Source organism: Emys orbicularis, chromosome 1 (assembly GCF_028017835.1).
Source record: "Emys orbicularis isolate rEmyOrb1 chromosome 1, rEmyOrb1.hap1, whole genome shotgun sequence".
Taxonomy (NCBI): domain Eukaryota; kingdom Metazoa; phylum Chordata; order Testudines; family Emydidae; genus Emys; species Emys orbicularis.
Window position 1 is genome coordinate 329982062 of NC_088683.1, and position 12069 is coordinate 329994130.

Genomic DNA, 12069 nt, shown 5'->3' on the forward strand with positions numbered 1-12069 from the left:
GCTAGCAGTAACCCCTCCCACTCCCAGGAGGCAGGGCTCGAAGTTTAACTAAACAGGGACTGCAGGACTGGTCTACCAAAGATTGCATCCACCTTGGAAGTTGTGGTTATGGCGTAGTGATTTATGAACCCATGTAACGAGGACCCCAAAGCAGCCCTGCATACGTCCAATAAGGAAACATCACTGAGGAACACTATGGACGCTGCTTACGCCCTCATAGAATGAGCTTCATACTCTTAGGGGGTATAGCCGAAGCTACTTCATATGCCATCTTGATGGAGGATGTTATCCATTCAGAGATAATCTGTGAAGAGTCTGCTTGATCCTTCACAGATTGTAGCGTAGACACAAACAAGGTGAAGCATGAAACTGTTTAGTCCTGTCCAGATAAAAGGCTAAACATCACCTGACATCTAAGGTATTGAGACACTGCTCCTCCGACTATGAAGGCAGCTTAGGAAAAAACAACACTGGTAAATATATTGCCTGGTTCAAATGAAACAGACCACTTTAGACAAAATTTTGAGGTGTGATCATAAAGTCACCTTTGAAGAACTGTTTATAAGGAGGCCCTGCCATCAGAGCCTGCACCACTCACACACTATGCATTTGGTAAAAACCTGGATGGCACAGGAGAGGCTGAATGGTAGCACTGTGTACTGAAAATGGCGTTTCACCACAACAAACTGAAGGAACCTTCTGTGGCTTGGCAAAATAGCTATATAGAAGTGACTGTCCTGAAGATCCAGAGCTGCAAGCCAGTCACTGTGAGACAACTTAGGGAGGAGAGTCAATAGAGTGACCATTTGGAACCTCATGTATGTGATATATTTGTTGAGACTGCAAAGGTCGAGGGCAGGTTTTACCCCTCCTAAGGATTTGGGTACTAGGAAATACCAAGAGTAGAGGACATGACCCCTATGTTCTGGCAGAACTTCCTCCACCACTCCCAAAGCTATCAGAAAACAGACCTACTCGAGGAGCAATATCTCGCAAGAGGGTTCCCTGAAGAGGGACAGGGAGGAAGGGAGTGGAGGATGTGGGGAGAGGAACTGAATGGCATAACCGGATCTGACAGTGCTTAGGACCCAGCTGTAGGGGTAGCTGAGCCCCAAGCATTGTGAAAGAGGCCACCCAGTCCCCAAAGGGGGGAGATGAGGAGGGAGAAAGAGTGGAACAGTGCTTTGAACCAAGGAGTGAAAATAGGCATTTGGAAGGCATTGGGGGAGGTTGTGTGACCTGGCTGAATCCCAAGCCTATTTTCTCCTGTGGGACCTATCAACCTCTTTCTGGGGTAGTCCCATTGCCTCAGGGGAGGGAAAGGCTGCCCAAATGTGCACTGTAGAACTCAGCAAAAGAGGTTGAAGAAAATGAAACAACAAAAGGAGTCATCAACAATCGAATCTGTAGTTTTGGAAAGTTCACATCCTTCAGAAATAGCAGGGTGTTCTCAAACTTCCGTCTCCACTCTGAACTTGTTCAAGCATCCATCCCTGAGACGTCTTCAACCATCACAGGGAAATGGACGTAATTCAAGCATCAATTCTTCAGAAGAGGACTACTTCGAAAAGGAATTGGATAAACAAGATAGACGCCGGCGAGTTTCTGCGATTCATAATTGTAATGAAGCATTATTCGAGAAAAACTTTCGGGAAGATTGTGAGGCGATGGAGTCTATTGGTAGGCTAAAAGTTAAGTCTGTTTTTGAGGCCATTCACAGCTACCCACACCGCATTCAGGCTGCCTGTAGAATTGCTTCGAGCATGCCAACAACTCAAGCTAGTGTAGAGCGACTGTTTTCGGTTTTAAAGTTAATTTTAAATGATTTGCGGCAGGCTATGAAAGATGACTTGATTGCTGCAATAATTTTTTACAGAATGAATTATGAATGATTCTAGTTTGTATCATTGTTGATGACATTTAAATTGTTTTAAAAGGCTGAATAAAAACTTTTTTTTTCAAACTTACAGTATGCACTTTTTTATTTAGTTAAAAATTCATTTGAGTCGGAGCGCGGAGCGGAGCGGAGCTGGAGCAGTCACTATTGGTGCTGGAGCAGAGCAATTCAAAAATTTGATTGCTCCAAATCCCTGCCTGCATGTACACCCCCAAGGAGCGCAGTGTAGCCCTGGAGTCCTTGAAGGAATGCAGTGTCTTGTAAATTTTGTCTGCGAACAGCTTTTGACCATTGAAGGGCAAATCCTCAATGGCTTTCTGGGCATCAGGGTAAATACCCAGATTCTGCAGACAGGCAGCCTCTTCTCATAGTGACCGTGGAGGTCATCACCCTAGCTGAGGTGTCCACGACGTCTAGTGCAGACTGCAAGGATGTCTTAGCCACCAAGCAGCCCTCAGTGACAAATGCCCGAAATTCCTCTGGTGAGGTCTCAGGCAGCTGGTCTGCAAACTTTGACATAGCTGTCCAATTTTAAAAAATCATAGCTGGACAGTGAGGCTTGCTGGTTAGCAATTCACATCTGTAAAGAAGAGGAGGTATACATCTTCCTGCCCATCTGGTCCAATCATTGAGTGTCCCTATCCTCAGGGGTGGATTTAAACCTGCCCTGATGAGCTCAGTCATTCACTGCAGTTACATCTAAGGAATTTGGGGCTGGATGCGAGTAAAACCCCTCAAATCCCTGCACAGGAACAAGCTAGGGCTTTTCCATGCACTTAGCTGCAGGCTGTACCAAAGCCAGCATGCTCCAGAGAGCCATAGCTGATTCAAGGAGCATGTCACTGATAGGAAGGGTAACTCTCCCGGGACAAATGGCTGTTAGATGTCCACCAATTTGTGGATGTTCTCTTGAAAGAGCTTTACCTGCATATTGAGGGAAGCAGCTACATACCGCAAAAGGTCTTGGTATGGCTTAAAGTCCTCTGGTACTGAAGGGAAGGATGAGCCAGGCAGCACAGCACTGTCCACAGGCAAAGATGAGACTCTTAACTGAGCCAAAGCCAGATCCTGTTCCAGGGTAGACAAACCTGGACAGGACAATTCTGGAGGCTCTGCAGGGAGAAGTACGGCCAGCGCCTAGGCCTGCAGCAGATTGACGCTCACCACCGCAGACCTAGCCAGCAATCTCACCTTTGAGCAAGACAAAGAGCGGGACACCCACAACTGAGGAGTGTCCCACAGATTCCAAGCAGGCTACTGACATGGATATGGCATTGGTGGCCAGCCCAGTAGGCACCGGGCCAGGGACCTCCATCCCAAGTATGAGATGCATGCCAATCCTGGTACCCATAATGGTCCATCAGCAGCCCTCAATGCTGGTTGGGCAATGGAGAGTGGGAGGATGACAGCCCTGACTCAGACGCAGAGGAGCCTCAGGATCGCAGAGATAAGGGCAGAGTGAGACCAGAGGGAGCGAGGAGGCGGTCTGACTCATCCGTCACCCAGAACAAGGCAGAAAGCAGGGCTGCTGATGGAGACGGTACCATTGGTTACCAGGCATGCCGGTGCTGGAAGCAGTGTCAGTCCCAAACTGAACAGCGGTACCAGAGCATCTGACAGTACGAACGTCGAGGGTGGTGAAAGCCACCATGGAAGCATTTGTGGTTGTGACTGCAGCAGCGCAAAGGAGGTTCCTGGTATGAAGGCCCTCTATACCAATCCCGGTACTAGCCCTGCTTACACAACCTGTGGAAGGGGAACATTGGGTTGCAGTGCTGACAGACCCAAAGGTTCAGCAGCTCATTCGATCAAAGGGGCTATAGTTGGCGCACCCCTGGCAAAGTCCTGGACAAAAGGAGAGGTCAGGACCGAAAGGCAGAGGAGGTCTATAGCTGCCCGGTATGCTGCCAACGTGGAAACTGTCAGTGCTTGCATCTCCCTCATCGGTACTGGACTCAACGGACACCCAGAGTCAACGGTACAGGGTTTCTACCCTCCCTACTTAGTATCCGGGAAGGGTTAAGATACCTGCACCATCACACATGCCAGCACCAACTCTGCACCTGTCCACACTTTTCCTTGGGGAGGTTGAAGAGTCACCCTGAGACCTAGAGCAACCTCAGCTGGTCTTATGCAATCTTTTCCTCAGCACAGTTGACAAGGAACGGCTTCTCCATTTCTTCGGAGAGGCGCCTGCTCCAGAATGTGAAGCAGCAGCTCTCCGGAAGTTCAAGGGCAATCTCCGACCCAATGAGGGCCTTGGTACCAATGCAGGCTGCATGGCCTGTTCAAGCAGGCGCTTCTTCAGGCAAGGATCCCAAGCCACTTGAGTCCATTTCTTAAACGATCTTCAGATCACACAACACTCCTTGATGTAGGCCTCACCAAGACAGAGCAAGCACCAAGTGTGGGGATCGCTGTTGGGGGGACATTGTTTAAACCCCCAACAGCGATAAGAAGGAACTCATGGAACCACCTCATGGAACCAGGGGAGGTGCTACAGCCACAAGGAGCAAGCACCCCACCTTTGCTGGTAGGCAAAATTCTCTGGTTCCACTGCACTGGGCACCCACACACCTAAATGGAATACACGGCTACATGTACTCAAACAATATCTTGTTTTCGTCTGGTAATTAATTTACTTTTCTAGAGTCATTCTCTGAGTTGCTCCCTACCTCTCCCAGTGCTAGAGAGTATGTACATCAATAACAAATAAGACAGTTAAAGGGTTCAGGGTCTACTTCGCTTGGAAGTGTCTTCCATGTTTAACATACAGTTCTAAAAAGTTTTCCTGACATTTAACCTAAGTTGCCCTTTACTTAATATCATTCCATTTCTTGATTATACCCACTTGTGCCACCATAAATAATTGGTCTCCCTCGTGGGTGTCAACACACTTTAAATAATCATACCTAAATAGTTTGGTCAAGGTATTCCTATTTAGGTTTTTTTTAGCATTCCTCATCTTTCCATTGCCTATTCATTTGCAACTTTTCCCCAGTTATCCTTTAGTTTAATAGATATCTTTCAAGCGCTAATGCATCCAGGGTGTATACAGTACAGTTTCACTAGTGCTATATAAAAGAGGGACCAGTTATCATCTCCTTAGTTATGAAGGATGGAATTTTTAAGAGTACCTAGGCCCTAGAGTCCCATTTTCAAAAATGACATGTCTATTTAGGAGCTTATGTCGATGGGAATTCACCTCCTAAGTGCATTCATAGTTTTGAAAATGAGACAAGAGCTTTTGACTATTTTATCCAATGTCCCTCTAATTCAAAACCAGCATTGTCTCCTCTTTCCCTGTCTCCCCCACCACCACAATGTAAAATGAAGGATCAGCCACACCAAATCATGACCCATTTGTCCTGGTTCTCTACCACCAATTTCCCTGCCAAAAGGCATAATATTTTGGTCTGCACATAATTTCACTTCAATCCTAAGAAAAAATGTACATATGTTATGAAAACTAGTTCCAAACATTTTTAAGTAATATTTATTTCACACATAAGGATTAAGTAGGTAGGTACAAATATTGTGTCAATTCTAGTTTACTAGTACTACATATTTATAAAAGACCAATTGTTATGACAATTACAGTACATGACATACTAGTTTTATACAACTCTTCATAGCAAAAAAATAGACCCCACTTATTGTACAATTGCTTGCACATAAGTGGAATATATTCACTAAAAATTTTAGGTATACCACACAGGATGATAATCTGCTAAACAAAATACTAACGTAGCCAAATGCTTCCCCATCAACCCTTATATTACTGTTTGACAAAAGGAGGATTCTTTCTATATTATTTTAGATGTCTGTCCCTCCTTTTCTATGGTGCACTCCCCTTTAAAATAAAATGACAGAGAAAAATCCCCAGAAAGAGGTCTAGTACTATTGTGGGAAAGTAAATATATTTTATCTATAATTACCTATTGCTAGCAGTGATTGAGCTTTCATGGTCAAAATTCCTTTAAAAGATTAAATTGATAGACACATTCCATACAAAAACCCTTTACTGAACAAGACTATACATTTATACTTCTCACAAGAAGCACCCAAAGCACTTAACAAAAGTTAATAATCATTTTCCAAAATTTCCTCAAATAATTTCAAATTCAAGTTAAAATATAAATGCACGTTGCTAGACAGATATGTCATTATAAAATTAAATTATGGCCTGAGACATTTTGCCACCCACACCATACACCATCAGAACAATTATACTCTTTTGGAATGTATCTCATTTAAACAAGAATTTTAAATCCACCATTCACTGTCTATAATATTTGAAAACCTACTATGAATTACATTTGGTCACAACAACCTGGGTGGATGCAAACTGGCACTAGAGATTAATCTTTTCACAGCTCATTACCATTCCATAAGCCGTTCAGCCCCCCAACATCAAATACATAATAATCCTTTCACAACGTAAGAGATATTGCTGGTACAAAGTCTGCCGATGGCAATGGATGCAGCAAAACTATCCAGGTCAAGAAAAGAGAGATTCACTTCAGGATCAGCATGCTATTGCATAATACCCACTACTAATGGTGACGTTTACTAATAATGCAATTTCCCAGCACACAATAGAGTACAACATCCTATCAATGCCATGCCACTTCATCCTCTCATTAGCATATGGGGATTTAATGTCTGAACACAATAGTACAAAAATATCTAAACAGACAGATGACAAAGTACACTTTGCAATGAATGTATAATAGATACAGAATTGTCGTTCCACCTCTCATAATTCCATGCTCACATGGCATTTCATCAATGCACGTTTTTAGGTTGTGTGTGACAGTCCCAAGTTCAAAGTTAATCTTGTGTCTTTTTGTTCCTTCATGAGTGCTTATTCAACGTTTCTCCAAGTCTTTCCATGGCTTCTGTCTATGCCTACATTTTTAGTATCTCGAAAACCTATTTTGCCCTTTTTTGGTTTTGCTGTGTGATAAAACAATAAGGCTCATGTTATGCTTTCAGTTGTGCTGTTTATACATGTATACATTCCCAGAAATACTGTTTGAGTTCTGTACAAGCTCAAAGAAGCAGTCCAAAAAGGGTAAAGGCAAGCAGCACTTGCCGTTCAAAAATGGAATAGCAATATAGAACAGAGATCAAACATTATAGAGCTTTTTATTAATCAAATATAATGGAGCTTTGTTAATTCGATACTGGGCTCCCTCTGACTGATTGTATTTCACCAGCTTCAAAAAGTGAAAAGAAATGAAGAAGAATCCTCAACGCAGCTGGGTGCACAACCATCTCAAAGAAGCCTTGGTAAAGTAACACATCATCTCACGTATATAAAGGTTTACTCCAAAACTACAGAAAATATAGGCATATGTTACAAGTGGAACATTCATTTCAGAAGTCCTAAAACACCGTCCCTAGATGCTTAACACTGCATATACGAGGCCACCATGACATTTCAGATAAAAGATGCACGCTATAGAAAAAACTAAATTTCTACAGTGGACCAGCCCAAAAAATTAATAAATAACAATGGTTGTGAATTATCCTGCTAGGTCATTGTAGCGGGGTGATCACACGCTCCTGCCCAGGAGGGGTTAAAAGTAGCCCTGGGGAGGGCTGTGGCTGGGAGAAAGCAGCAACTAGGCTTATTGGGGAAGCAGCCGCAGGTGGGTCATGCCCCAATCAGGCCACAGCTAGCCCTATAAAAGGCCAGTGAGCCAGGAGCTGACAGTCTCTCTCTAGATGTAGAGGGAGACGGACCTGGCTGCAGGGACCTGAGCAGAGTACCTGAGGAAAGGCAGAGGAGCTGGGGAGGCTCCAGCCTGGAAAGCCCCAGGCTGCGGCCTAGCAGAAGGCCAACGGGTACTAGGGGTTGCAGAGGGCAGCCCGGGGCAGGCAAAGGCAGCAGGTCCAAACCCAACTTTGCCGGTGATGAGTGGCTTATATTGCAGTCTGCCCCAGGGCACGGGGGCTAGACAATGACTGGCAGTAGCCTTACACTGAGGCAAGGTGGGGATTAGAGGGTTGGGGATTCCCCAGAGAGGGGAGAACCAGAGGCAGAGTATGGGGGTATTGCCAGGAGGCAGCACCCCAGAGAATGGGCACCGGGGTCCGGGAGGGACACGGGGCCGGAAATAAGTGGGACACCGGCCTACAGAGGGCGCTCCAGACTGGAAATCGAGCTAATTCCCTGAGAGACCAGCAGGAGGCGCCACAGGGGTGAGTCCCGCATCGCTACAGTCATAAATAGTTTGAACAGCACTCCAACCTCCCCACTAGTGTTAAGTGATGGCTCACCACTGCCTCCTAAAGCAAACGCAGGGGGCAAATGTTGTCTGAAGACTAGAATGTAAAAAACCAAGATGTGTTTCAAACGCTATAATAATTTCAAGAGCACACGGAAGCTAAGCAAAGGAGGACACAAAATCCTTCAAACCTTCATGCATGAAGGAATATAGGTAAAGCCTAGCTTTGGACTTGGGATGGTCTACACTGAAAAGGAACTAAAAGTATATCCAATGTACAGGTAAGAGAGTCAACAGCCATGTCCAGACTACATGGCCCATATACATTTTTAACTTTACGTATATGTCTAAAAGTGCAAGTAAGTGAGCTTCTACATCTAACCAAGCACTAGTGGGTTGCCCAATAGGTATGGAGTTGTCATGCTCACCATAAATAAGTACATTAAGAATTAAAGCCTTCACTAAAAAGATAGAAGTTTTCTTCCTCAATTGTTTTAAGTCAATAGTATTTTTGGTTAAGAGACACGTCTCCCTTTACAATAATAATTTATGAGTAGAGTTCCACTCCCACAAATGTACATACAAATTCACATAGGTTAAGCAGCTGAGTCTTTCAGGTTTGTTCGTATTCTATATTTAGACAGCCCCAAGAAAATCAGTTAATCAAGAACAGAATGCATCTTAGCAGTACTAATGTTTGTTTTGTTTTTTAATTTATAGGCTAAATTTCATTTTTTATAAATAGAAGTAGTTACCTGTTTATATTCACCAACGCAGTTTTGGCAGCAGAATCTTTTCTGCTGACCATCAATCGTAAGGACATTGTTTCCAGCTCCTTTACTGGGCAAGTACTCCCCACAATGCTCACAGCAATTCATTATTAAACCTTTTGCCATTCTGTATCTATTGAAGCAGTGGTCACTACACAGCTTATGAGTCATGTTCTTAAAGCTAACTTCATGGCGAATCTAAAAAAAACAATCAAGGTTTTTCATCAGTGTATTACACTTGACAATCACAACTTAAACAATATCTGGTTCAACTGAAACCCTAGATAATATTGTGACATATGCATTTGAAATAACTATAACAACAAAGCAAACTCTGTCTCCTTGCAATCTCTGGGCAAAAACCTAGCCCCAGCTGTTCTTGCAGCCCTGGAAACCAATCCAAGGTCACAGGGTGGGATTCACACAAGGCTGCTCAAGAGAATGGGGAGCTAATTTACATCATTTTCCCCACCTGCACTTTATACGCTTTGTTGGCAGTGAGCAGGATTTTTAATATATTTGGCTATTAATTTACAAGGCTGTCTTGGGGCTAAAAGGATGCATATAGGTTGCTATGTAAACTGGGCCCAGTATTTGCATCCAGAATGTAGTAATCCCAATTTAGTAGAATTTAAATAAGAGTATATTCTACTATACAAACCATCTATTCATTACTCAGGGGGATTCTCCAAAATATGCAATTAGAATAGAGAAAATCCTGAACTGTTTTGATGGCAACATTTGTATGTACTGTACTGATCAGTATCAATTACTATTGGATTTATACTTTGAGAGCCCTCAAAATATAGTTATTGAAAAATGAAATATGAGAGGAGCAATAACTGTTTCTACTTTTCTCCCTTTTAAGAATGCAAGAAACCAGGGGCCACCCAATGAAATTAATAAAACAAAACAAACAAAAGCACAACACACAGTCAACCTACGATACTTATTGCCCTGCGATGCTGTGAAGGCCACAAATATAAATGGGCTCAAAAAAGAATTAGAGAAGTTCATGGAAGACAGGGCTGTCAATGGTTGTTAGCCAAGATGGTCATCCATGCTCTGGGTGTCCCTAAGCTTCTGACTGCCAGACGCTGGGACTAGACAACAGGAAGTGGATCACTCTCTAACTGTTCTGTTCATTCCCTTTGAAGCATCTGGCAGTGAGCGCTGTCAGGAGACAGGATTCTGGGCTAGATGGCCCACTGGTCTGACACAGTATGGCCATTCTTATGCTCTTATGGAGATCAACAGTGATCAATTCAACATAAAATTTTTAAATTACTCGCTGTCTAAAGAAAAGCCTTGGCAGCAATGAAAGTGAACTCCAAAATGTTAGCTGCAGGACTACAAAAATGTTAGTAATACACAACTGTCTTCATAGATTTATTAAATTTAAATATGCAATAAAGAAATTTACAGAAATTAATATTATCTAACCATTATAAAGCATGACTGAAGATGGCAAGAGCTATAAAATTGCTAAATATATTAAGCCTAATAAGTGTAGAAATACAAAAAACTGGACAACTTTAAAAAAAATAGACATTTTACCATTCTTTCCAATCAACTTTTTAATAATAAATGTTCTATTAGTAAGTAATTTAAGAGTTGAGACCAATAATTCAACCTGACCTCAGTTAGTTTACCACAGATAGTGCATCTTGACTTATTCAAGATTCCTTTTGAGGGATTATGCTTGTCTTCATAGAAGGACAAACATGATGTACTGCAAAACTCCTGGAAAGACTCACTGGAATCAACTTGAGCAACAATGGTGCCTTTCATTGTTGTTATATCTCTGAAAGACAAAAGCGCTAGAGCATAAAACTTTTTTTTTAAATTGTATTTTATAACAATATAATTGATTCTTTTTTCCCCACCCACCATGCACTTTTCATTTCTCAGATTCCAAACAGCTTTTGGTTCAATACTATTTTCAAGACGGCCCCACTGTACTGACATCAATTAATCATTCTATCTGTTGCATTTGTTTCTCTTGAGTTTAATACTACTTGCTAAAATATACAGTTATGAGAAACTTTACATTAACATTGCAAATGGACCTTTAAAACAAAGCAATTTCTGTTATATATCCAAAAGAATTATCAGGCTATATATTTTTCCCTACATTACTTCCAATATTGAAGATAGAGTATTTGTAAAACAGCTTTTACCAACGAGCAGTTACTGGTTGTGCATATCTAACTTAGTACATGCAAAAAAATAAAATTTAAACATAAAACTACGGATTTTTTTAAACAAAAGCTGCTTCCCAACAATAAAAAAAGTATTTTAAAAAAACTAATTCAGTCAATAAACATCTATTTCCTGCTCCTCAAAAACCCATAACACTGCCACAACTAATATCAGCACTTTAATTATTTTTGGAGATTCTTTTCTTCTGAAATAGGACACTGAAGAGCTGTCTTTTTAGCTGTAGCCAGAAATTTTTGTTAAGAGCAAAACTCCACTCTGAATTTGCCTGGTGTGCTTGGATATTACAATGCATCATTTTAAATAAAAAATAGGCACAATTTATAAAAGTAATCAAGTTGGCTAAAGAAGTTCCAAATCACCAATCTGAATATGGACTACCTAGCTGTAACTGATTAAACATACAATTGAGACAGCAGATTATTTTTGGACTAACCAAATGAACAGTAATAAATTACTCTGAACTAGTCCTTCACACCTCTCCTCATTAAAAGTCAATTGCACTATTGTGTTCTGTGGCTAGTGCTAGATACACTTGGTCTTCAGCCTCATGCTACACTATGCACCTTAAAAATAACAGGAGTACTTGTGGCACCTTAGAGACTAACAAATTTATTAGAGCATAAGCTTTCGTGGGCTACAACCCCCACGAAAGCTTATGCTCTAATAAATTTGTTAGTCTCTAAGGTGCCACAAGTACTCCTGTTATTTTTGCGGATACAGACTAACACGGCTGCTACTCTGAAACCTGTCACTATGCACCTTAACATTTGCAATAATCTCAGTTGTATGCCTTGTTGCATGCTATTCCTTCCGCATTTAATTGTTTGGCCATCTCTGCAAAAATAGCAGGACATAATAATATTAACAACCAATTTACCAACTTTGGGTTTAACAAGATATCTAAAGTTACATTAAAATGTTCTTAAAGTAAGCTTGGTTTAAA

The 12069-nt window shown here is 41.9% G+C and overlaps 1 protein-coding gene across 2 annotated transcripts in view; it reads right to left on the reverse strand.

Annotated features, from left to right (window-relative positions):
* ZMYM2 (zinc finger MYM-type containing 2) overlaps window positions 1-12069 on the reverse strand; it is a 185168-nt gene that overhangs the window by 104157 nt on the left and 68942 nt on the right. For both annotated transcript variants that reach the window (XM_065420814.1, XM_065420807.1), the window contains 2 exons: window positions 10542-10707; window positions 8889-9101 (listed from right to left, as the gene is read on the reverse strand). In XM_065420814.1, coding sequence (XP_065276886.1) covers window positions 8889-9101; window positions 10542-10707 — 379 coding nt within the window. The remainder of the gene's footprint in view (window positions 1-8888; window positions 9102-10541; window positions 10708-12069) is intronic.